This window comes from Gigantopelta aegis, chromosome 4, assembly GCF_016097555.1.
Source record: "Gigantopelta aegis isolate Gae_Host chromosome 4, Gae_host_genome, whole genome shotgun sequence".
Taxonomy (NCBI): Eukaryota; Metazoa; Mollusca; class Gastropoda; order Neomphalida; family Peltospiridae; genus Gigantopelta; species Gigantopelta aegis.
In genome coordinates this window covers 103,113,131-103,140,197 of record NC_054702.1, presented here as the reverse complement: position 1 = coordinate 103,140,197, position 27,067 = coordinate 103,113,131, and the positions used below count along the sequence as shown (strand labels likewise).

The window sequence follows — 27,067 nt, the reverse complement described above, 5'->3', positions numbered from 1 at the left end:
TTACGGACATTACCGATCATTGATGAAGGCTTCTGTTGGAAACAATCGGAATACCTCGCTTGTTTCCGAGATGCTAACATCCAGATGGTTGCAGGTTCCATAACACCAAACAATTTCCACTGCCTATAAAATTAACTTAAAAAACAAACAAACCCTGATAGTCCCCTACTAGCAGACGACAATGTATTTTTTTTTCTGTCCTACTTTATATAAAATAAAAATCTAGCTTGTACTCCCCACTAGATATTATACCCCCCACTGCATTTATTATTTAAGAGTACGAGGAGGGGGGAGGGTGTGTGTGTGTGTGGGTGTGGGGGGGGGGGGGGGGGGTGTGTGGTGGGGTGTGTGTGGGGGGGGGGGGGGGTGAAGGGGGTGTCTAGTGCTAGGAAAAAACCTCAAATTCGGGCAACAATTATACATTTATTCTGGAAAAATATGCTAACCTGAGATCTTTTTACCATGTATTTCTATCAAAATTAGTTGTAATCCGTGTAACAAAAAGTTTGTTTTTGTTTAACGACACCACCAAAGCACATTTAGTTTATGAATCATCGGCCATTGGATGTCAAATATTTTGTCATTTTAACACAGTCATAGAGAGGAAACTCGCCGCAGTTTTCAACTAGTAGCAACATATCTTTTATATGCACCATCCCACAGACAAGATAGCACATACCACGGCATTTGATATACCAGTCGTTATGCACCGGCCGGAACGAGAAATAGATTTAGGACGATATTTATAGGTTTGTCACGGGGATCCTATAATACCCGGAACTGAATAAAACACGATTATCCAAATATCTCTCCTAACTGTATATCCATTAGATCTCTCTGTATCGGGCAGGCTATACCCGAGTGGCTCGGCTCTAGGTATAATCAGAGATAAGATCTTATATATATAAATATATATATATATATATATATATATATATATATATATATATATATGTGTATATATATATATGCATATATATATATATATATATATATATATAGTTATATAGAATATATATATATATATAGCACGTTTAGTTCACTAGAAAACACAACAAAACACAATACACTTTGGAATCTGTATTAACTCTAACGCTGACAAATGTACTTGTCACAGTAGTTAATTAACAACAACAATATAATAACAACCCAGAGCTAATCACTTAATTAGTTAATCACTAGGTGTCTAGTTTACACACTATTCTAATCACTTCACCGTGATACAGCACACACACGTGTGATAATTGAGAAACGCTGCCAGGGGAACTTAATTAATAAAAGAATTACAACTCTATTCCTAACTGGTTAATTTTTTTATTAACCCTTAAATACTCATTCAGTAACCTTGTGATACAGAATTAATACTGGTACATATCACAATAAAGACAATAACCTACAGTTTACCTAGGTCCTCTAGGATGACCGGCTAAGCTTTATCTTACCAAATACTCGTATACAAATATTAGAACAGTGAAGCCTACAATTTACTTCGTCAGATTACCGGAGACACTGTCTAAAGAATATTGGCATAATACAGTATTAAAATATTTAAAGTCACATCAATCACATCAAGGTTATACAACAGAGCAGAAATATATATTTACCAAGTCCGGTCTGAACTAATATAAGTCGTTCAGTTGGACCACGTCCGTTCCCCTGGATACTTCCAATGTTTCTCCTCGATATATCTAAAATCCTATCTATTTATTATAAAAATCCCAGACTAGTCCAAAGACAGCGAATATCGCCTGGGGGCACAACGCGGTACCTCACCTATCATGTGATAGTTCCACAACTCCCAGAGACGGTATATTTCCTTACAAGCCTAGACTGGTCGTCGCCTAGTTCGCGAGAGATACCATGGTCGCGCGGAGGTATTACGTAACCACTCTCCACATGGCCTCCACACCTGGTCTAAGTGCATATTGGGACGCAGGACTACCACCATCGCACAGGGGGTATTACGTAACCAAGCTGCACACGGCCCTCTAAAACAATTAACATCGCTACAGGCGAAAAGATAAGAGCATGTTCCGTCACAAGGTTAGTCAATTAAACCTGAGCGCACAAACATTCTTACGAAATGCGGCATTGGGTAAGTACCGACCAAAGAAGAAGCGACCAGAATAGGGAACTGTTAAAACGAGATTTAACATTGCATACTTTAAACAGTAGATTTTCGTGATACAAAAACAGTTAGGCCTACTGTTCAAAGCGAATTTTCATTTTCATTTTTTTTTTAAATATATTTTTCAGGAGTGCATGTCCCGAACCCCGTAGAAACTTTGCTAGCCACAGTTTAGACCACATCACCCCCCACACACCACCTCCACCACCACCACCCCCAATCCCCTCTCCACGATGTAGAGTGCTTGCTTGGGGTGTTTGCGTCACAGGATCAAATCACCTCCATCGATCCATTTAACTGATTGGATTTTTTTCTCTCGTTGCAATCAGTGCACCACAACTGGTCAAAGGCTGTGGTATGTGCTTTCCTGTTTGTGGGGAAAATGTAACGGGTTTCCTCTGATGACTACCATTCAGAAACTGAAACCGTTGTTTCTACAATGCGCCCTCATTTAATGAACACTTTATAATGCAACACCATGAGAAGAAAACAAAAGTTGAAACTCTTTTTAAGTGTATAAATATTATAAAATAAAGTCGAGATCGCAGATTTAATATATCGAGTGATAAAACAAAATAAAAACAAAAACAACAAACAAACAAAATACCCCCCCCCCCAAACAATCCTCGCCACCACCCCGAAAAAAACGAAAACAAAAAAAAAAAAAACAAAAACAAGACTTGTAAAACAAAGACCCCCAAAGTCCTTAGATCCTTTCCTAATAGCGGAAAAAGTGCTGTAAAGCAGAACATTGATATTTTGTACAACTAGTTTATTATATTGTGTATTGATAGATAACGTTTTATTATATGGCTTACTCTTTTAATACTGATGATTAATAATCAATGTGCTCTAGTGGTGTCGTTAAACAAAACAAACTTTTAACTTTTACTTTTAACACGGCGCGCGATACAACACGTAATATCAAAGAATGCTATACCAGTGAAAACCCAGATCTACTAGTATGCCTACTATAGATGATAGTACAACCAACGATGACCGACTGTCATAGCCAGGGGCGTAGCGTGAGCTGAACCTGGGTGAGGGGTTCGAATATGAACCTAGCGGACCTTTTTGTCTACATTTTCCCTAGAGTCCTATATAAATAGCCTAATGTTACACTGTATCTCGCGTCTTAACTACGAGCTACTCTCGGCCTACTAAATTCCAAACCTATACGTTGCTCCCTACCTTTTATTTTTAGAACGACCATCAAAATTGCGCCAAACTTCCTTCATCAAAATGTGCACTCATTTCTCTTTGGCTTAATCATACGAGACATTCCATATTACACAGCATACCACCCTCCGCCTGTTACCGGCTACGGTCGAACTGCTGGTGCTCCCTTGCATCTGTCAGTGCAGGCGGTCCCTCCTCCACCCACCCTAACCCTTTCCTGTCCTGGACGAAAGAACCGGTTGAAGCCGGTACCTGTGCTCAGGACAGGCGTGCGCTATAACAGCTTGCTCTGAATGTGCACATTAAAAAAAAATCCATTCCATTCCACTGTATCTCGGCCACAACAACCGATCTTCGGTTCTCCTTTGGTGCTAAAGTCGTAAGCGAGAGTCCCGCCTTTTTCACCCCTTTCCTGTCTTGGACACAAGGGCTTGCTCACAGGCGTGCGCTACAACAACGTGCACGTTAAACCCTACGACCTGACCTGCCCTGACACTGTAAAAAATATTTTAGTCTCAGTGGTCATGCAGACAATTTCACCTGTAAAAGTGCTTAAAAAAATATCGATATGTTAGGGGCAAAAATAACACTGTAAAGAAGTGTATTTCACCAGGTGACAAAATACTATGATTATACAGTAACTATGTGCAGGCTTAAGAAAAGAAATGGATGGGCCCAATCGACCATTTGTCTTGTGTACATACAGTAGATGTTAAGTACCAGTATGTTTTCATTGGTATAGCTTTTTTTGACATCATGTTTTGTATCCGATCCTCCTCAGTGGGCCCATTGCGCTATTTCTCGCTCCAGCCAGTGCACCACGACTGGTATATCAAAGGCCGTGGTATGTACTACTCTGTCTGTGGGATGGCGCATATAAAAGATCCCTTGCTGCTAATCGAAAAGAGTAGCCTGTGAAGTGGCGACAGCGGGTTTCCTCTCTCAATATCTGTGTGGTCCTTAACCATTTGTCTAACGCTATATAACTGTAAATAAATTGTGTTGAGTGCGTCGTTAAATAAAACATTTCTTTCTTTTTTCATGTTTTGTATCACACGCCATTTTATAAGACATATATCAAATTGGAAATAGTAGGCTACATAAATCAACACGTTTTTGGTGCACAATTTCACTATACTGCATTACATACTTGTTACACCTTACAGACTTTTCCCGCTATTGATCTTAAAAAACGAGATTTCTTTTTTAATCACCCTCTATGTGCATGTCTGTCAAGATCAATTTCATACACAATGCGTGTGTGTGCGTGCGCGCAGATGTGTAAAAAAATCTTCCTTCTTCTTTGTCTAGACTGTGTCACAAGTCCCATGACAGCATCTATTTTCAGGTCTGAATATTTAAATAATCTTGAAAAATACAACCAAAATGATACATAATTTGTTTTCTTTTTATTATCACGTGCAGAGATGTGATTTACAAACACCAGGGATATCATCTACTGTTTGTATTTGTTGTATTGCCATTATGAAGTACTTTTGCATATATACAAGAACGCACGCACATAGAGACAGACACACACAAACACAACACGACTGGGTATAACAAGCTGATATTAATTTATATTTCGTACACAGGTCTAATATATAAATGTTTACAATAATTAATACGGTAAATAAAAACCTCCATCTTTAAATAAGCATACACAAGTCAATTTGATAGTGGAGTGTCTTGTTTACCAGTTATAGATTGGGTATACATTGTCCTCATCTCAGTGTCGTTATTATTTACATTCATCACAAATGGATTTAAATTTACTTTGCTATTTTATATATTCCGACAATAATCAAAGTGAATCGAGCATTTAACACATTTGAATGAATGAATGCATATTTAAGGACACCCCAGAATAAAAATACACATCAGCCATTGGGTGTCAAATTAAGGTAAGTATATGAATATGATTAATATATTTTAACGAAAAATGTATATTAGCGGGATTCCAACGAAAGTTGCACAGATTCCAAAGGCTTCTCTGGTTCACGAGTCTTTGTTTCTGGATCATAGGGCAGAAATATACTGAACAGAAAAAGAAACGAGAAATAATTACCTACAGGGCCGTAGTTAGCGGGGGGAGGGGGGGGGGTATAGAAATATTATCTTCTTAACCGTTTAAAGAGTTTTAGACTATTAACTACTCAGTTGCCCCCCCCCCCCCCCACCCCCAAACACAAAATACTAGCTACGGCCCTGACCAATGGATGTTTAAAAAAATTAATTAAATTGTTGTTACTTTAAATTCACTAAATTAAGTAATCTGTCAGCTTTTGTGAATTGATGGTTGATATGGGGGCGGGACGTAGCCCAGTGGTAAGGTGGGATCGATCTCTGTCGGTGGTCCTATTTTTCGTTCCAACCAGTGCACCACGACAGGTATATCGAAGGCCGTAGTATGTGCTAACTTGCTATCCTGTGGAATGGTGCATATAAAGGATCCCTTGCTACTAATGAAAAAATGAAGCCTGCTTCCTCTCTAAGACTGTTTGTCAAAATTACCAAATATTTCATATCCTGTAGCCGATGATGGATAATTCAATGTGCTCAAACTTCAACTTTTGATAGTTGATATAATATTTAAAAATTATAACTGCAATTGCACACAATTATATTATGATTTTGAATCTCGCGATTCGTTTGCTGTTTATTATATATATTTTGTAAATTACATGACATAATTCCTAGGTATTCTTTGGTATCACAACGGTTACAAAAATTAATTTGGTTTCCTGTTGTCTGTTGATGTCTGTCCGAAACGTTCACATTAGACAAGATCAGGAATATCCTTTTTCCATGGATAACTACTTTGAGTGCCATTAGCTTGAACACTGATGGCGGCAATACGACAGGACTTCGTTAACGCATCGTGTAGTGAAATTTCTGGGTGTTTAGCAAGAAAATATGCTAATGATCCGACGAAAGCATCTCCAGCTCCCTGAAGTAAAAACGGAAACCAGTCAGGGTTTTTTTCAAAATGGTGGTCAAAACATACTAATAAAATTCTACACAGTAAGAAAGTTTGAGATACAAGAACAAGTACAGTAGACTTCAGCACGACTTAATTCTTGTCTATTAAATATTTCCCCCTTAACTTGGCTAACTTTGACCTCTAACGTTTGTCTGTAAAGGCAACTGGTTAGTGAAGGTATTTTACACATTTATATAGTGATGTTTGGTTGATGTAAACAGGTTTTTAGAAACAGAAAGAAATGTTTTATTTAACGACGCACTCAACACATTTTATTTACGGTTATATGGCGTCAGACATATGGTTAAGGACCACACAGAGTTTGAGAGGAAACCCGCTGTCGCCACTACATGGGCTACTCTTTCCGATTAGCAGCAAGGGATCTTTTATTTGCGCTTCCCACAGGCAGAATAGCACAAACCATGGACTTTGTTGAACCAGTTATGGATCACTGGTCGGTGCAAGTGGTTTACATCTACCCATTGAGCCTTGCGGAGCACTCACTCAGGGTTTGGAGTCGGTATCTGGATTAAAAATCCCATGCCTCGACTGGGATACGAACCCAGTACCTACCAGCCTGTAGACCGATAGACCGATGGCCTAACCACGACACCACCGAGACCGGTTTTTAGAAACAGAGACAAAAACTAATAACGAACATTTTGTAAAAGCGAATTACTGACGTTGTATTAATTTACTGCCGTCCAAAAAGTAATTCCTATCAATATGGGTGTGCATTGCGTTTAAAATCAGTGTCTATAGCAGATGGCTAGTTTTGGCCAACAAAGCGAAAATGGAGTGGGGAAAGAATAGACGATCTGTTATACAATGCCAGGAATTTAAAAAACAAACAATTTGTTGTAATGGTCAGTGTTTACAAACTTACAGTAGTATCAACCGCGACAACCTTTTCGGCTTCAATATGCTTCACATCTTTATGTTGCCGACTCCCGTACACCACTCCTCGCTCCCCCAGTGTGATAACTACCGTATTGCATCCCTTGTTGAACAAACACAGCACAGCTGCCTTCGCTTCCTCCACGGTACCCACTGGCAGGTCTGTAAAAACCTCACACTGGAAAAAAACACCCACAACATATATAATGAATTGTTCCTTGAGGCGGATCCAAGGGTGGACCATGGGACTCGTACCCCGCCCCCTCCCTTAAAAATATGTAAGTGCCCCTCATTTCTTAAATATTTATTTTCATTGGGATGCACTTTTGACGAGTTAGTCCATGTTCCCTTTTCCCGAAGATCCCTCCCCGACCATGAAAAATATTTTCTGGATCCAGTTCTGGTTTTAAATAATTTACGTGGCCCCTTTTTCATAACCTTTTTCACACAGGATATTCATTGTATAATTGTTGTTCTACCTATATTATTCATTTTTGAATTTGTATTTGTCTTGATCATAGTGTTCTGACCCGAGATCTAAAGCCAATGTGACCAGGATATGCGCCTGCCTGCACACCTACAGTTGAAAGGCCAATTAATAACATCTCCAACAATTGGTTTACAATGGCAATACAAAATTACATTGGCACATTTTTCTAACTTTCTGAACACTGTATATTTACACTTACACATGTACACTCCCCTCCCCCACGTAACCTATATAAAGCTGGCTTACATATTTTGCATTGTATATCCCGTATAGGTACGATAAATATATACGCACACACATTTGAGTCATGTTGTTTATTGTTGTATGTGTTATTGAAGTGACACAGAAAAAGGGGTTATTTAAAAAATAAATGTCTTTAGTATAAACATCGCGCTTTTTGTTGGGATACTTACCTCTTGCTCGTTGACACAAAATATGTCGCACAGTGAAAATAAGTCCTCTGAGACATCCTTTGCTGAAGGCGGGGCAGGTGCAGCATTCAGAATGGTCTGTACTGAAGTGGAAGAACAATCAAAACCAACAAGGCTGTCACTATAATGCATTAATACAAATCTAAGGTTCATACACAGTTTGGAAGGCAAAACTCAAGCAGTTATCCCTGTAAAATTACAGTTTCCAAGGGCTTTTGCATTCACCGTATTCAAATTGTTAACACTTAAGTTCGTCTCATGTATTTTCGTCAGTATTCGTAACAGCGTATCCAACAATTTTCGAAATGTGTTATTAAATAACGCTGACTAGTAAAATGGTCAATAATACTAGCTTACAAATTTTGGAATTACGAGAAAATATATTTGAGCAAGGTAAATGTCTATATTTATCAGCAGAAATATGCATTACAAAACTTTTAAAAACAATTTTCCAAAATTCAAGCAATTTTAATGGCTTTTCATTAGCCTATAACCACTCAAATTAAAATACTTTTCAAATCTGCACGAACCCTGATTTCATTTCATTTGAACTTATTTCCGTGCTTATATCCAATTAAGGATCAAGCACGCTGTCATGTGCACACACCTCAGCTATCAGTCCAGAACAGTGGGTTAGCTGTTAGTGGTTAGTGAGAGAAAAGAGAGTGTAGTGGTCTTACACCTACCCATTGAATCGTTAAAATGGCTCTGGGTGGGAGCCGGTACCTGGCTGCGAACCCAGTACCTACCAGCCTTATGTCCGATGGTTTAACCACGACACCACCGAGGCCGTTACGTGTGTGAGTGTGTGTGTGTGTGTGTGTGTGTGTGTGTGTGTGTGTGTCGAGGTTGACGATTACATATATAGATATTAACGCACTGGCACAGGGAATACATGAATCCTTTCTGGCCTCACAAATTGTCCCATGCCGTTGCTGGGACTCGAACCTGTGGCAATGAATCGCCCGCACATTGCAGACTTGCGACGATACCTTCTGAGCTATTGAGGCATCCATAAAAAGGATACTCTTTAACTCAGCCATATGCATGGGGCCTACAAGTTATGTGGTCGATCCCGCTTACGTGCATGAAACCGTGGGCAAACCTGGTACTGGCTAGTATGTATTGATGTATGAATATCTATATATTGTATGTATGCCGAGGTTGACAATTACATACATAGATATTAACGCACTGGCGCAGGGGATAATTAAATCCTTTCTGGCCTCACAAGTTTTTCCATGCCGTTGCTGGGACTCGCACCTATGGCACCGAATCGCCCGCACATTGCAGACTTGCCACGATACTTTCTGAGCTATTGCGGCATCCATAAAAAAGATGCTCTTTAACTCAGCCATATGCGTGGGGCCTACACGTTATGCGGTCGACCCCGCTTACGTGCATGAACAGTGGGCAGACGTGGCAGTGGCTAGTGTGTATTAATATATGAATATCTATATATTGTATGTCGAGGTTGACTATTACAAACATAGATATTAACGCACTGGCGCAGGGGATAATTAAATCCTTTCTGGCCTCATAAATTGTCCCATGCCGTTGCTGGAACTCGAACCTATAGCATCGAATCGCCAGCAACTTGTAGACTTGCCACGATACGTTCTGAGCTATTAAAGCATCAATTAAAAGGATGCTCTTTTAACTCAACCATATGCATGGGGGCTAGAAGCTATGCGGAGGCTACAAGCTATGCGGTCTATCCCGCTATATATGTATGTATTTAAGAATGAATGAAGACACTGGCTCAGGAATTTTTTAAAAACTGAAAAAATATTATTTTCTAATTTTGCCCCAGGGATTCGAAATTGATTTTAAATTGACCGTTGTGACATACAAACATATAATTGTTTTTCGGTCAGTCTTGTTTTTAATTTGTTTGGCTAGTACTATGTTTTGTTTGTGTGTGTGAAAAATGGATTAGGTTAGAGGCTTACACGTATATATGTATGTACGTGCGTATGTATGTATTAATAATGTAGTGTTTCAACCCGTCACAACAGGTGTTGTTCATTATTTATAAGCCTTCAAAGAGGCGCGATTATTTCACAACACTTTGATATCCTAATTAGTGGGGAACTGCCGTCATTGTTTAAAAAGGTGCACACAGGCAGACAGTAAAGGTGATATCGCAGCCATGGTGGTGTCGTGGTTAAGCCATCAAAAATAAGACTGGTAGGTACAGAGTTCGCAGCCCGGTACAGACTCCCCCACCCCCACACCTCTGAGCGAGTTTTAATGACTCAGTGGGTAGGTGTAAGAACACTACACCCACTTTTCTCTCACTAATCACTAATGACTAATACCCACTAAGGACCCACTGTCCTGGATAGACAGCCCAGATAGCGGAGGTGTGTGCCAATGCCAGCGTGCTTGAACCTTAATTAAATAGAAGCACAAAAATAAGTATAATGAAATGAAAAGATATCGCGTGCCGGTGTAGAAAGAGCCAAGTACTACATAAACCGTTACTTTGTTATTGAATTTGCATCCGAAATCCTGATTAGACAGCATCCGTTTTAAGCAGAATTTTATTCATAATTAATTAATAGCAGCTGGACGGAACTTTATTTATATATTTTTTATTCAGAAACCTTTGTTAAAATCAACATACCTCCGTGTTCTTTGGCAGTTTTCAGGGCGAAGATCGTTGCTTCTGGGGAGACTTCCAGCTGACAGGTCAAAACCTTAGTTCCTTTAATGACGGGTAACGCGTCTCTGATGTCATTTTCCGTCAGTAACATGTTGGCTCCAGGAACTACCACGATGGTATTCTCACCTAAACACGAAGGTACATATCATAGGTGTCGGAAAATGACAGAAACTGGGATTAGATTAGGATGGCAGTTATATATAACTGGGCTGGGTAATGCAGAATATTCATAGTTGGTGTGTGTGTGTGTGTGTGTGTGTGTGTGTGTGTGTGTGTGTGCGTGCGTGTGCGTGTGTGTGCCTAAGTAATTAACACCATACAATATTTATTGGATCATTATACAGGTATAACATATTTCAATGGGTGAGTTTCAGTTATCAACTGACGGAAAGACAAAAAGAAAGAAATGTTTTATTTAACGACGCACTCAACACATTTTATTTACGGTTATATGGCGTCAGACATATGGTTAAGGACCACACAGATTTTGAGAGGAAACCCGCTGTCGCCACTACATGGGCTACTCTTTCCGATTAGCAGCAAGGGATCTTTTATTTGCGCTTCCCACAGGCAGAATAGCACAAACCATGGCCTTTGTTGAACCAGTTATGGATCACTGGTCGGTGCAAGTGGTTTACACCTACCCATTGAGCCTTGCGGAGCACTCACTCAGGGTTTGGAGTCGGTATCTGGATTAAAAATCCCATGCCTCGACTGGGATCCGAACCCAGTACCTACCAGCCTGTAGACCGATGGCCTAACCACGACGCCACCGAGGCCGGTCAAACTGACGGATACTCCCAACTACCGGTAGTTCGGAGTATCCGTCAGTTTGACCGGCCTCGGTGGCGTCGTGGTTAGGCCATCGGTCTACAGGCTGGTAGGTACTGGGTTCGGATCCCGGTCGAGGCATGGGATTTTTAATCCAGATACCGACTCCAAACCCTGAGTGAGTGCTCCGCAAGGCTCAATGGGTAGGTGTAAACCACTTGCACCGACCAGTGATCCATAACTGGTTCAACCAAGGCCATGGTTTGTGCTATTCTGCCTGTGGGAAGCGCAAATAAAAGATCCCTTGCTGCTAATCGGAAAGAGTAGCCCATGTAGTGGCGACAGCGGGTTTCCTCTCAAAATCTGTGTGGTCCTTAACCATATGTCTGACACCATATAACCGTAAATAAAATGTGTTGAGTGCGTCGTTAAATAAAACATTTCTTTCTTTTTGATACTCCCAACTGAAATGAAATGGAATGGAAATGCAACAAAAGCAAAGAAAACAAACGAAAAATAAAACAGGAAAAAAAACAAACAAAACAAAAACATCAAAGAAAAGAAAGGAAAAGGGTGGGGGGGGGGGGGGGGGGAACGAAATAGAAGGGAAGAGTAGGATAGGTTAGATTAGGGTAGGGTAGAGTAGGACATGTAATGTAAAGCAAGGTAAGGAAAGAACAATAAGAGAAAGAATAGAATTAGGAAAGGCAGACACCTGAGCTAGCTGGCCAGTCTGTCTAAACCAGGGATTGACTGTTAATAAGAGACCCGTCGTTATAGTGGCCCGAATCTTCTCATTCAGCAGTTAAAACTCACCCTGGATACGAGCCACTCTGAGTGAGTTTTAATGGCTTACTAAGTTAGTGGAGGTGTAACAGCATTATACATCGACTTCTCCCTCGTACCGGAAAGCACGTATATCGTATTATATAATACAGTAGATCCTTACCCGCGTCACTAACAGTGATAGCTGCTGCTCCAGTAGCTGCATGTTCCGTAACTCCGACAAAATCTGTTGATAACAAGTATTCACTTCCCATTAACTGTTAATGCAAACGAAAACGAAAGAGTAACCATATTTTAATACATCATCTATTTTTAGTATGAAACAAAAATATCCTGCAGACGTGTTTGAGTGAGTGCTAGTACATATGTGTACAGGACGGGGGTCAGGGTTGCCTCCCCCCTCCCCTCTCCAAGTGCTGGAAAAAATCTTTGCATTCGGGAACAAACAATAAAGACATTCTGGGAAAATGAGCTGGCCTGAAACTACACCATGTCTTACCCTCATTTTCCTAACAGTATTAGGCCTACTTTGTAATCCATGTAAAAATGCATAGTAGTTTGGAACCCTATATATATATATATATATATATATATATATATATATATATATATATATATATATATATATATATATATAGCGCTCTTACAACTCGATTCTCGTCGTATACAAGTCCTACGACCGATTAATTGTTAATCGAGCGCACCCATCGAGTTGGCCAACTTCGTCGCGACAGTTGATAGTCTTACACTAACATAAGAATTACGCCAGCTAAGTTTTCATTGATTTTCATTGGGATCTAAAGATGAAACGGCCAGTAGTCTCTAATTTCAGACTAGGATTTACACCAATGACACCAACACCAAACACATGGACGAAAGATAGTTATATAAATGATACACCACAGTAGCTAGTAATCTTATACACCCGGGCAATATCTGACATGCGGGGTGGTGTCAGTTTCCATTCCAGAAAAATAACACGAGATGCTCTATACAGTTTAACAGTGCAATTTATTTTAGCTACTCTCCCCCTGTGAACTCTATGATGACAAAACCATTGAAGTACCCCCCCCCCCCCCCCCCAACTTTTAATATCTGCCTGTCGCCACATAACACAACTTATAAACAGTGTCAGTGGCCCCCTCAAATGTGAGTACCCCCAAAATAAAATCCCATTTTCGCCTCAACGATGAACAAGTTTTGAATAAAGCGTAGGACCTACCTATATTTACATTGTTTTCTTTGAAGTTCACGAAATAGTTTTGTCCAAATGTGTCGACACCAACCTAAAATAATTATTTTAAACAATACTAATAACATACAAATCCTTTTGCATGTGCTTTTTAGTAGGCCTATATAATTTTGTTAATAACTCATGAAGCTGCATATTTTGCTGAAATCATTTGATAACTACCAGAACTCCTATTATCATTATGTGCATACTAGCATGGTTAACAACAAAGACTACGTCCTCAAACCAACCACCAAAACTTTTAATTCAAAATGTCACAGAATTAAGAGCATCTGTCCGATGTGTACCATTAAAAATACTCGGTGTATTACCCCGTTGAAATTAATAAGTATTTATGTATACATATCAAAGATGGGGTAATCGTAATCGATTGTAATCGATTACATGTTACAAGTAATCGCAATCGTAATCGATTACATTGTTTGAGAATGTCATGTAATCGCATTATTTTCATGATTTCTCATGATTATTTACTAAACTTAGATGTGTTTAGCATCAACTCCAGTAACAGTGCCTATAGTTAGAATCAGTACTGGTCAGTCGGTAGATGTATTACATATATGTAATCCCCATACCTGTTTGATATCCAATAGCCGATGATTAATTAATATTTTAGTATTAAAAGCAGGGCGGTACATCAGTGCACCGTCTAAACGATCCAACAGAATAGTGCATGGAAATATACTGAGAGACACAAAAGATGTTACTATCTGCTGTCTATAATCTACGTTCACTTACTTTATCCCGAAATGTACTTTATTCAGTCATCTACAAAACATTCATATCCCACTTATTATCGATACTTTTGTAATCAGACGATTATAGCTACGTAGCCGTAAATAAGAGTTTTTTAAAGTTCAGTTTCAGTAAACGCTAGGGTCCCATTTTACGAAGCATTCATAGCGCTAAGATCACCTTTAAGTGCGTAGCTGTTTAAAATGTTACCAGCACGGCTTATGGCAGACAGCGTTAACAGAAGAAGAACGTACACACAGTGTCACATAAATTCTGTGCTTTTAGCAGGTCATTTAATAGGCCTTTAGAACGACTCTGCCTTTTACAATACGCCGATGTTCTGAGTATAGAATAATACAAGACGTTTACCTTAGAAACCATAGCAACGGTAGCACCAAGACGTCCCGCCATTATACACTGATTAGCTCCTTTCCCTCCACATCCAATGATAAATTTGCTTCCAGTGATGGTCTCTCCTGGCTTAGGATGTCGTGGAACATAACTGAAAATGTATTACTAATAAAATAAAGAATGAAAGAAAAAAGAAGCTATGTATGAGAGGTTAAGGTATGTCTAATAGCCTAATAATAAATATCGAATGTATTGACCTTACCCGGTTTTGGCACAATAGGCATACGGGCTCCCATTTTGCGTAGGTGTACAGGCTGGTTTTTGTTCGAATTAAACGAAAATGCCCAAATCTGCATAACAACATTTATTCAGAATCATAGTAGCATTACTACAGCTATATAGGGTTTCAAACGAATCACTACCCATTTTTAAAAAAATTGATTACAACTCATTTTGAGGATAGAATTATGGAATTACATGCTAAATAGGTTAGCACATTTAGCCCGAATATCTCTATAATTTTTGCCCTAATTTGATATTTTTTTCCTGCACTAGAGAACAATAGCTCCCTTGACCCCTGTCTTGTACGTTTATTTGGCACGAAAGAAGAAGTTTGTTTTGTTTAACGACACCACTAGAGCACATTGATTTATTAATCATCGGCTATTGGATGTCAAATATATGGTCATTTTGACACAGTCATAGAGATGTTTTATATGCACCATCCCACAGACAGGATGGCACATACCATGGCCTTTGATATACCAGTCGTGGTGCACTGGCTAGAGCGAGAAATAGCCCAATAGGCCCATCAACGGGGATCGATCCTAGACCGACTGCGCACCAAGCGAGCGTTTTCCCACTAGGCTACATCCCTCCTTGGCACGAAATAATTCATCACCTATGGCTACCGTACCATATTAGACGTCCTAACATTTGGAACCTTATTTCAACACATGGTCAAGAGAGAACAAAAGCTGCACCAAACGACAAAACAGCAGCTGATTTTAAAAATTATTAATAATATATATATACATACATACATACAATATATAGATATTCATACATCAATACACACACACACACACACACACACACACACACACTACCTAGACCAGTGGTCATAACCATATGTTACTATGTTAGACCCCAATATATAATATTTAAATATATCACAGCCTGTTGTATGCCACGTAGTCGTGTGGCACTGATTGGAATGGTAGGTGAATTTGTTGATTCAATGAGTCTTAATCGTAGAGCGCTCCCCCGAGATATGATGGGTCGTAGGATCGAACTCTCTTGGTGGACTCAGGTTTGGTCCTACCTCAACATGTGGCATGCAATTCATTAAAAGTTCATATAAAAGTTCCCTTGCTGCTTTTCAGTAAGTGTATTAGTCTGTGAGGCAGCAGCTGGTGTACTTGTCATCTCTCAGTCGAGACCGTTTTCAAAATTACAACGATCCATCATAATGTTTACATAATTAACTCAGAATATCAAAATTGTAATGGTTTCTTAAAAAATCATTGGTGAAAAATATTGGATTTTCCCCATGAACATAAATTTAATTGGTTTTTTCTTTATGCAATCCTAACTGAGACTGCCCCTTTAAAATGTGTTGCGAAATGTAAAACTAATTTAATTCGCAGTTGGCTAACGACACTGCTTTAGTAACTGGGCAGCAAGACGAGAAAGTAGTTCTGTAGCTCTATTAGCATATGAAACATTTCCTCTGCATCTAACTAGAAATTATAGAACACAAAACACTATACTTTTAATTCCTTTTTAAAATAAATTTTTAATATTCTGTCGCCCCCCACCCCCACCCCCCTCACCCCGGTTATATTGTTATTGTGAAGTGACTGTACAAAACTGTAACCCGAGTACCGTGCTGCAGGACCTAACACAATATAATATTTAGATAAAGTAAGGTATAGATAAGTGTAAAGTAAATAAAGTCAGGCCATTTTTCTGAATATAGGTCCCAGTGTCAGATGCGTTAATGTTAGCTTGTGCTGGATTCAACGGAATAATAAAAAGTATATTTTGGCCATGGCGGTTGACGTCTGTACATAGTGGTTATTGTACAAGGTAGCTTCAAGGGAGAATCTGGGATTTCCGAGGATGTGTGGGGTGGAGGTGGGGCTGGATTGTAAAAGGAGACCTCTTGTACCACTGAGATCCGTGTTTTTATGCTGTTTTAATTATTTATTTAGTTTTATTTAACTTTTAGTCTGTGATCCAATAAAGACTGGTATATGCTGCCACGTCTGTAATGTAGGAGCTTCACATGATCTGTTTGTTCTATAGCTCCACTTTCTAAACCAAATGCCTAAACAAGGAAGGAAATGTTTTATTTAACGACGCACTCAACACATTTTATTTACGGTTATATGGCGTCGGACATATGGTTAAGGACCACACAGATATTGAGAAAGGAAACCCGCTGTCGCCACTTCTTGGGCTACTTTTTTCGATTAGCAGCAAGGGATAGTTTATATGCACCATCCCACAGACAGGATAACACATACCACGGCCTTTCATATACCAGTCGTGGTGCACCAATGAACCCACCGTCGGGGATCGATCCCAGACCGACCGCGCATCAAGCGAACGCTTTACCACTGAGCTACGTCCCGCCCCAAATGTCTAAACAACTGCATATTTTAGACACCAGGTAGCCGTAGTTTAAAATATTTAGTGACTGGTATATCAAAGGCTGTGGAATGCACTGTCCTGTCAATGGGAAAGCAAAACACTGCTTTTTCGGTACGAATGTATATTCTTTGTCGCGGCAGAACGTTTCCTCTCATCCGAATGTCAAGATAACTATATTTTAGACACCAAATAACCGTAGCATAAAATGTATCGAGATGTTAAATATTCCTTCCCTTTCAATTGTGGTACGAGACCGTATACGTATGCAATGGAACTGGAAGAATGGAAATGGTCTCCCGCCACAATTACGTTAAACATTATACTGATTATCTATATTAGACTTTGACTTGCAGTGTTTATATTTATGACGCATTTAAGTTCAGTTATTACCTGATCAAGTCCTGTACAATGCTTCCAACTACAGTCACATCCATGTTGCAAATAGTTAATATAATCTACTATTATAGCAAGGCGTACAGTTGTGTTGGCACTTGAAGCGCGTTCGGTTGGTTATCTGAGCTATGTCGTTATGCTGTACCGGATTCGCAGCCCGGTGCACGCTCCTACCCAGAGCGAGTTTTAACGACTCGATGGATAGGATTAAGATCATAACAACGACCTATCTCACTTATCACAGACAACTAATTAAACATGCACTAACCATCTGACCTGGACAGACACGGATAGACAGCTCAGATAGCTGCGGTGTGCCCAGGACAGTTACTTTTTTTGTTTTTTTGTTTACATATAACAACGAAAATAAGTCAAAATCAAATGTTAAAATTTCAGGGAAGGAGCAGAACACATTCGAGATAGCTTTACTGGCACTATTAATAGAATTTGTAGTCTCTGCAATATGAATGTAGTAGAAAACGAATATCACTTTGTTCTAGTGTATCCTTTCTACAGTACCATAAGGAATAAATATATTAAACCTTTTTATTATAATAAACCATCAACATTTAAATTAACGCAACTGCTGTCCAGCGACAGTTCATAACAGCTAATTAAATTGTGTAATTATTTGAACACTGCTACCACGCATAGAACAGACATTGATACATGACATATGTTATTATATTGTATATTATTGCTATGCATGTATTACCCATTTACTATAGAATTTTATCGATTGTAACCCGATGCTACATACCATTCCCCGCAATGTGCACATTATATTATTTTATATATAAATATGTATGTATGACTACAAAATGTATATTTTTTGGCAAAAATAAAATGTGTAAATAGTTAAACTAAGCTGAATCTATTTGCATATATATATATATAATGGCTTGGATTTGCAGGGTGTATCAGAAATCTTTCAAAAACACTCTAAAAAAGAAGAAAAATGTCCAGCAAAATTACAACTAAGGCCTAATAAAAAAAGAGGAAAACATGTGTTTGCGGAAGCATTCCTAAAAACACCAAACCCTTTCTTTCTATTTGTTGTTGTTTTTGTTTGTTGTTTGGGTTTTCTGCGGGGGAGGGGGGGGGGGGGGGGGGGGGGTAGTGTGTTGTTTTTTTACTATATTTTTAAAACTGTTTGCTAAATATCAACAAGTATAATCCTGTAGTTAATTAATAAAACGGTTAAATGTGACGGCTAGTATACTAGTATATAACTGGCACAGACATTTTGTACCATCCCTGTGAATACGCCCTCTGGCGAGCCGGTGTTTAATTAATACTTAACGTGTCACGTCAGGAGTTAGTCTTAGAACTGAAGAAACAAAACATACCTGATTTTTGCGGATGCATCGCAGTGTTCTGTAATAATATCTATCCCAGTAATCCAGCAATAAGTATATATTATTTTTCAATACAAAATAAACCATCATTGTCAAAATGTCGAAATAACTGTATTGTGTTTTGTCCCTACATGAACCCACAGACTGAAATGATAATCGGAGTGTTTTCTTAGTTAATTGGTCTTTTCTCCCCGTGGCCTGTACCTGTGGTTCCTGATTGACAGGTGTTTATTTAGACGGTCCCCAGGCAATGTGTTTAAACACACAAAAAATACGTGCATGTTTTATAAAGATCACAGGGTACTGTGGGGTAGCCACGCGGCTACCCCTAAAATTATAATAGACATTACCAGCCGTTCCTACTTTATTACTGTAAATAATTCTGTAAAACCCTTGATTAAGTAGACTTTTCCCATCTAAAATCACAAAACTGACCAGTTACCATGGGCGTACGACCCGGGAGCAAAACAGTGGGAAAACTTCGGGCAGTTTTTATCTGGGTAAAATTTCGGGCAAATCAACCCCTCCAGCCCCCCCCCCCCCCCCCCCCAAATCAAAGAGTCCCCATACGCCCATGCCAGTTACGTAGTCCCAATAGGCCTAATAATGCATTTTTTCTTTGGATTTTTTAAGAGAGAAAAACTATAACCCCATATCGTTATATTAATGCTAAGTGAAATATATTTAGTTAAATAGTTTATTATATTATCAAGTCATTTATGCCGTTTTACAAGTCCGGTTGATAAAAGCGAAGCATCTTGTTATAAATGACTGCGTTTGTTTATACACTGGAGTTGGTCGGAGCCGACGTCACTTCGCCCCAAGCTAGAATTCCTGGCGCACCGGAAACAAAACAAAATGGCTGCCCCCAGTTAGCAGGAATAATCACGTTTTTAAAAATTAATTCTAAAATTACGCGTTTTTCATTTCTTAAAGTGTCATTGTGTTGCTCATCCGGGTATGCAGTTTTTCCAACACATCAGGCTCATATTTGACTTAACCCTCCCTTTAAACCGGGAGGTGGATGTCATTCGATAGTGTTCATGATTCATTCAGATCCATGCATGACTTGCCCACTACTCACCATGTCATTCGAAGTCACTCTTGAATAGACAAAGTTATACTGGCATTAGTTGTTTTTGTTACGCCGAAAGGCCGTTCACATTACCATAGTGCATTGCATCTGTATGGTAACCAGTATTTCAGAATCCAGTATGGAGTCGTTGAGTACCTTTTGTAGGTCAAGAAGACTTCTTAGCGCGGCTAGAAATGCATTTAGAACGTATTCGATGACACGAGTCGCCGTAACACATGCCAATGTAATTGTTAAATAACATGCTACAATTCAATGACACAGAACATAATTTTATTTTGTAAATGGAAGTTTGGTCTAAGCGACCAAAAGAAGGTTGTAGCCCTAGCCCGAGTACTCTTGACTGTAAGAGAGCTAGACGGACATTTGGACATAAATACGCTTTCATTACAGTCAGAGACCAAGCTATGTATTTTTTGGCAATTGCCGACAACCAAAACTGCAAACTCCGGACAGCAGAATTCTAAGTTCGCCGACCTATATCGTGATGATGCGTCACATGATCGCCCACTCGACCATTCCGTCTTCCAGGGGCCGTCTCAAAACGACAAGTGCCCAACAGTCACCAAAAAAAAGGTTGTTTTGTGTAACGACACCACTACAGCAAATTGATTCATTAATCATTGGCTATTGGATGTCAAATATTTGGTAATTTTATCACTGTGTTAGAGAGGAAACCATTAGACAACTCTTCCATGTTGTAACGTCGCTTGGTATGAGATGGCCCCTGTAACTGTTGCACAAGGCGGAATCGCCCAGTGGACGATCACGTGATCTACGTCACGAAATAGGTTGCCAAGCTTTGTAATTCTTGTAATTCTTGCGACGGAGTGTCACGAAGCGTAGCTGAATGTGGGTGCTGTCGGATTTCTTTCTGTAGTATGTGTATTAGTGATTAGTATGTGTATTTTTTTTAATCAATTAACTCGAAAATGATTGATGTAAAGGTATTTGACGTCAAACATAGGATTGTTGTGGTATTAGAGTGGAAATCTTTGCCAACTTTTTGGTTGTCGAGAATTGCCAAAAAAATACATAGCTTGGTCTCTTGACTGTAATGAGAGCGTATTTATATCCAAATGTCCGCCTAGCTCTCTTAAGCCAGAGTGCTCGGGCTAGTTGTAGCCCATGTACTCTTGACTAGTCTAGACTTTTAGTCTATAGCTCTCTTACCGTCAGTCTGACACAAAAATATAAAAAAAGTTCAGTTAAAAGACCACTTTTCTTCTTACCTCAAACAAAACTAAAATTATTTAAAAAAAACTAAATTTGTAGGAAGATGGGACGTACATTTGGACAGTTATCAACATCGTACAACCATCATTTCCAAATGGTAGTCAAAGATTCCCGCTCTAATACAATTACAATTCTAAGTTTGACATTAAATACCTTTACATCAAATATATTCGAGTTCCTTGATTAAAAACATTTCATATATTAATCACTAATAGACACACTACATGAAGAAACCCGGCTAAATACGTAGTTACTGACAGGTTTCTTCCTGTAGTGTGTGTATTAGTAATTACTGTGTGAAACTAAAAAATGATTGATGTAAAAGGTACTTAATTTCAAAATGTTAGGATTGTTGTATGAGAGGGAATCTTTGACTACCGTTTGGTAGGCAGTGATTGCGCAGAATTTATATAGATTGGTCTTTGATGGTTAGAGAGCATTGATAACTGTTCAAATGTCCATCTTGGGGTCCGACTGTTTACCCCAATATACCACAAGACACCACCAAGATACCCCAAGAATCCATAAATATTTTTAAAAAATGAATTAAAATGTGCTATTTTATAAAATATTTAGTGATTGCTAAGGGATATAATCAACTATTTACCCCCAAGACACCGCAGTCTCTGTGTTTGTGTGCGTGTCTATGTATATATATATAAACCAACAACAGCAAGAGAATGTGTACCTCTTAAAAAAAAAAAATTATACACATTTTAAAGCCTTGGGGGTGTATGGGGTATCGTGCATGTCTTTGGGTAAATAGTTGATTATCTCCCTTAGCAATCAGCTGTCATTAAGGCTTAAAATTAATTCTTTTACTTCATTTCTTTTACTTTTGCCCTGGCAAAATATCCTGAATAAATCCCTGGAGGACCCTTACATATATTGACATGCACAGAGAAACACGCATGTACGCACGCATGCGCACACACACAGAATGAGAGAGAGAAAAAAAAAATAGAGACGCAGAGAGAGAGAGAGACATTCACTCAGTGTTGCACATACTTGTTGATGGAACATTACTGTAGTGAAAAGAAATATATTCTTGCAATTTAATATAAATTTATAAAATGCTCTTTAATGGCATATCATTTTATATCATTTATTAATTGCTTTATTTTTTATTTCAAATTTCAGTTTCATAATGAAACCTCAAATGACTTGAAAATTACAGATGACCATCCAGAGGTAGAAGTTTCTCACAAAGAATTCAAATATGTAGAGAAATTGTTACCAAAACTAACAGTACCTGATCCGCCCCAGCATGGCAGTTACCCCACCCCATCTGGGTGGGTTGCACCTACAGGTAACATGATTTCACATCTGAACATTAAAGGATTGTATTATTTTTTTATATTTTTTATTGCCAGTAACATGGTTAACTTCCTGATACTGTGGATAAGAATTTTAGCTCAAGTCAATATTAGCATTTACTATTTATATGTTTCCTTATTTCCATCTGTGTGATGCATTTTCAATTAATCTTAGAAGTTGTATTCAGGGTATGTACATGGGATTTTTTTTGACTGGCCAATCAGGCCACTCACAGCAACACTTTGACTCGCCCGTACAACTTTTGAATGGCCCGCGACCGAATTCTGTTTAAAAAAAAAGAACTAACTTAAATTGCACTTTAAAAACATGTTATCATATCATACAAACAATAATAACTACACAAAAGAAGCAAACAGAACTTGTTTTAGTTATATTACAAACTGTAGTAATTAAATTATAATTATTACCGGTATGTTGTCACGGGATCCACACAATCAACATCAGGAATGTTTTACCAAGACTCAGTCTTGGAATGAATAAGGTGCTCTTATGGCCGTATGACGAGGACTAAACAAATGCTAAGCTGACATAAATCTATGTTGACATCGTTCGCAGTGACAAATGGGTGTTTGGTATAGTAGACTCCATTAAAATGTTCCAACAAAATGTAACTTCGGAAAACCTCAGGCTCGTAAACAAAATCTTTCTGCGAAACATAGCGTAGAGGAATGTGAAGAGTTTTCCGATTGTAACTAAATGGAAAGTAGACGGACATGGCCAAGGTGTTCCGATTGAACCTATGAATGCATTTATGTGGTTGAGGTTTTTCGAATAGGTAATCAAAAACGGCCGAGGCATTCCGAATGGTTTTAGACTGTTCGATAGACTGGCTGCTATTATGTCCTATATGGGTTTGGTTGCGCAGATACTAATAGGAAACCAGTCGAAAACAATAAATAAAAAATAACTTTCCGATCTCTTACAAGCATTAGTTATTTGCATTTTGATATATAATACCATATGCGCAAATTTACGGTCGCCAGGCGGGCGACATGTGATAGGTTTTGACTTGCCTGATGCTATTTTGACTTGCCATGGGCGATCAGGCGACTGTAAAGTGCACACCCTGAGTATTAATACACCCATTGTGAGCATACATGTGCAATGTAATATATAACAGGAAAGTATGAAAACTATAACTTTGTGTGGTGGTGCCCACTTTCTTACAATTGTTTTTATAAACTGCATTATTGTGTGCCTTGTTATTATCTTGTTTTAAACATGTTGAACTAAAGTTTCTTTATTAGTAAGTACATTGTATTGTTCTAGACTTTTTAATTTGTGAGATTGACTTCTTAGACATGACAATATGATCTGTATAAAATTTGTATAACAATATATATCTTCAGTTTCCAGAGTGCAGATAGGCAGCAGATGAGAAAATCAACTACTATTACTTAAAATACTAATTATATTATTATGTTTTTTGTAGCTTTATAAACTGAGTACCGGTAATCACTTTTTTTTTCCAGCATCATCAACTACGCATCCATATTTCATAAAAAGAACTAAAAACCATATGTTCCCGGTGTACTTGGAGACTTCACATGCGGGAACTAGGCAACTCGTGAAAATTAAACAAGTGGAAGGAGATATTTGGGTAATACCTTACATATATTCATTGTTATATATATCTAAAATAATTAAAGTGTTTTTGCAAAACTCATGAAGTCAAAAATTATGAAAATGGATATAAGATAATCATATAAATGGCTTTTTGAAATACTGTACAATATTAAATTTCCAAGTCTTAGCAACTCAGTGGGTAGGTGTATGACTTCTCTATCACTAACAACTAACCACTAACTCGCTATCCTCGACAGGCAGCCCAGGTAGCTGAGGTGTGGGCCCAGGACAGCATACTTGAACCTTAATTGGATATAAGCATGAACATAAGTATAAATGAAGAAAGTTTATTCATAGGCAGCGATTTAAGTTGGCCATTGCTACTATCCCCACTGCCTGCTTGTTACCAATGTCATGCTTACAACTATACAGCTCACTACAATCAGTAATTACTTTCAAATATAATGAATACTATGTTTAGAAAATAAAGTTTCATTTTTATTTGACAGGCGTTTGAAGCAGACCTTAGGAGCCACCTAGAACAAGTGACTGGAAAGTCCGTCTTCACTCGTGTTCATGAAGTGTCACGCTATGTACAGGTCAAAGGACTCCATTTAGAGGAAGTGTCAAAACTGCTGCTGCAGAAAGGATTCTGATGTGTTGAAAATGATATAAATTGATTTGTTTGCTTTTTGTTGCTTTTCTTATTACTGAAAAGAAGTGTGGGTTTGCAGACATGTATGCAAGATTTTCTGTAGCATTTACATACAAGAGGACTTTTTTTAAGAAAAGAAAGTGAACCTTCACTGACAAAAACATTTTATGGTGATGTTATTAACAATAAAAAATTAAATAGGGAGCATCCACCCACTGCGCATCAAGGTACCCACCTCTGGGTACAATCTTGGTTTTATAATATAAAGAATGGCAGTCAAAATATTTGTTTGGTGTTTTTTTTTATCGGGTGCATCACAGGATGGTGGGTGCTGGATATTGGAGTACTAATGAATGCCAGTTGCAGTTGTTTACTTTGACATATACTTACTAGTTCATTACACAAGCCTGTCAGCTTGTGTTGATGTATAGCCTTGGTCGTACCCTCCGGGGGGGGGGGGGGGGGGGGGGGGGGGCGTGCAGGAGAGGCAGTTGCCTCCCTGAGAATCTCACTTTTTCTCCTTTTTTTTTAACTCCAGAAAATAGCATACACATCTAAGGGTTTCATTTGTATAGTGTTTCATTTGTTTATAAAAAGTAGTGCCTCTTCCCCCTCCCCGCTAGGATTTTGATCAGGGTATAGCCCTGTTAGCAGTAGTGTTATTAGGACCATTGGTCTCCTGATGAATACATCAAGTGATACACCAAATGAACAATAAAAGCCTACTGAACTGAAATTTGTTTCATGAATATTGAAAGGAATCTATTTATATATATGTTTAGCAATCAGGACAAAAAAGTTATGACTGAAGATCTAACAGTTTTCTTTGTTAAAGTTTTTGTGAAATTGTTTATTATATAATGGAGCAGATATCGGGACAAAGGGAAACATTATGTTGCCTTAAATGATTCATAATATGATATATTAATTTTCATTCAATCATTTCCTACCAAACAAGTACACACTGACGTAACAAGCATTGTACACGTGTATGTTGCAAGTAGGATGACTATCAAAACAAACCCCCGCCGTAATAAATCTTGTTAGGATTGTAAAACAGGCCAATATATGTTGAGGCAAACCATTTGACATGTGATCATGAAACGGACCAAAATATATGGGGGAAAAAATTGATCAGGATGGCGAGGGCAGCCACACCAGTTCTAAGTACAGATCATGTATTGTGAGAGAATGCGACCAAGACGGATTCATACAAACTTGCAACAGGCCGATTTTATATGTCTAGGTTATCAGTGGTTTTTGGAAACATATGGTTTAAACCTAGGTTAAACACTGGGTCATGTTTACTGTGCATTTCACATGTCTGGTTTTCAGTAATCCTAGTTTAACACTGGGTTACAATTGTATTGCTTGTTTAAACCTGCCCTTGAGGTGGTTTTTCGCCGGGTTTGCTCAAAGTAAGTTTTCTTCATGGATGGTTTCGGCAGCAAAATCGTGTTTTACGTCAGTATTGCAGAGCCATGAAATGTGAACGTATTTTAGAGAGCATTTGAAGCCACTACAGAATACAATACAATACAATACAATACAGGGTGGGGGTAGTGGGGTTCGAACCCCCTCCCACTTTAGACAAGATGCCCTTTTGCCTTTTTTTTTTTTAACACGACTGTACAATTAGATCCACCCCTTCATCATGTTCGTGGCGAATGAACAACAGCGCCTGAGTTATATAGAGGATAATAAACGAGATGCCAGTTATTACCAAATTTATATCCCGAATCAAATAATGTTTAGTTGTCGCGAGCTTTAGCGAGTGACAAATGAAAAGTATTTCACTCGGGACATACATTTGATAATAACTGGTATCGAGTTTGTTATTCTATTTATTACCCCAGCTATGTTTTCTCTAAATGTCTTTATTTTAAACGCACATGCGACATGTACATGTAGGCAATAGAAACAATGTAAACCACTTTATTACATACCCATTAAATCTTACTATATAAATACAGCTCTGAATACAAGAATTGAATACAACTTTCCGTATTCAACTCAACTGCCGGAACTATACCGTATTCAACGCTACTATTTATAGCACATGGTTACCGGGAATGCCCTTCGCGATATGTAAACAAAGT

General features: G+C 38.5%; 2 protein-coding genes across 4 annotated transcripts; one reads left to right on the top strand and one right to left on the bottom strand.

Annotated features, from left to right (window-relative positions):
- Positions 1 to 4,701: 4,701 nt before the first annotated feature.
- On the bottom strand, positions 4,702 to 20,308 carry LOC121371629 (ribokinase-like). Of its 3 annotated transcripts, none has more exons than XM_041497658.1 (8): positions 17,720 to 17,861; positions 14,690 to 14,822; positions 13,556 to 13,619; positions 12,497 to 12,559; positions 10,738 to 10,902; positions 8,091 to 8,191; positions 7,177 to 7,365; positions 4,702 to 5,344 (listed from the first exon to the last, which is right to left on the bottom strand). In XM_041497658.1, exons 1-8 carry the CDS (start codon positions 17,761 to 17,763, stop codon positions 5,327 to 5,329), a joined length of 777 nt encoding a protein of 258 aa, XP_041353592.1. In that variant the 5' UTR covers positions 17,764 to 17,861; the 3' UTR covers positions 4,702 to 5,326. The 3 variants fall into 3 exon arrangements, with proteins under 3 accessions (XP_041353592.1, XP_041353591.1, XP_041353590.1); XM_041497657.1 differs by lacking the exons at positions 4,702 to 5,344; positions 17,720 to 17,861 and adding exons at positions 5,791 to 6,257; positions 20,165 to 20,308; XM_041497656.1 differs by lacking the exon at positions 4,702 to 5,344 and adding an exon at positions 5,791 to 6,257 and having other exon boundaries at positions 17,720 to 17,860.
- Positions 20,267 to 25,250, top strand: LOC121371630 (39S ribosomal protein L49, mitochondrial-like). Its single transcript, XM_041497659.1, has 4 exons — positions 20,267 to 20,399; positions 22,550 to 22,718; positions 24,220 to 24,347; positions 24,823 to 25,250. Exons 1-4 carry the CDS (start codon positions 20,268 to 20,270, stop codon positions 24,967 to 24,969), a joined length of 576 nt encoding a protein of 191 aa, XP_041353593.1. The 5' UTR covers position 20,267; the 3' UTR covers positions 24,970 to 25,250.
- The last annotated feature ends 1,817 nt before the right edge of the window (positions 25,251 to 27,067 follow it).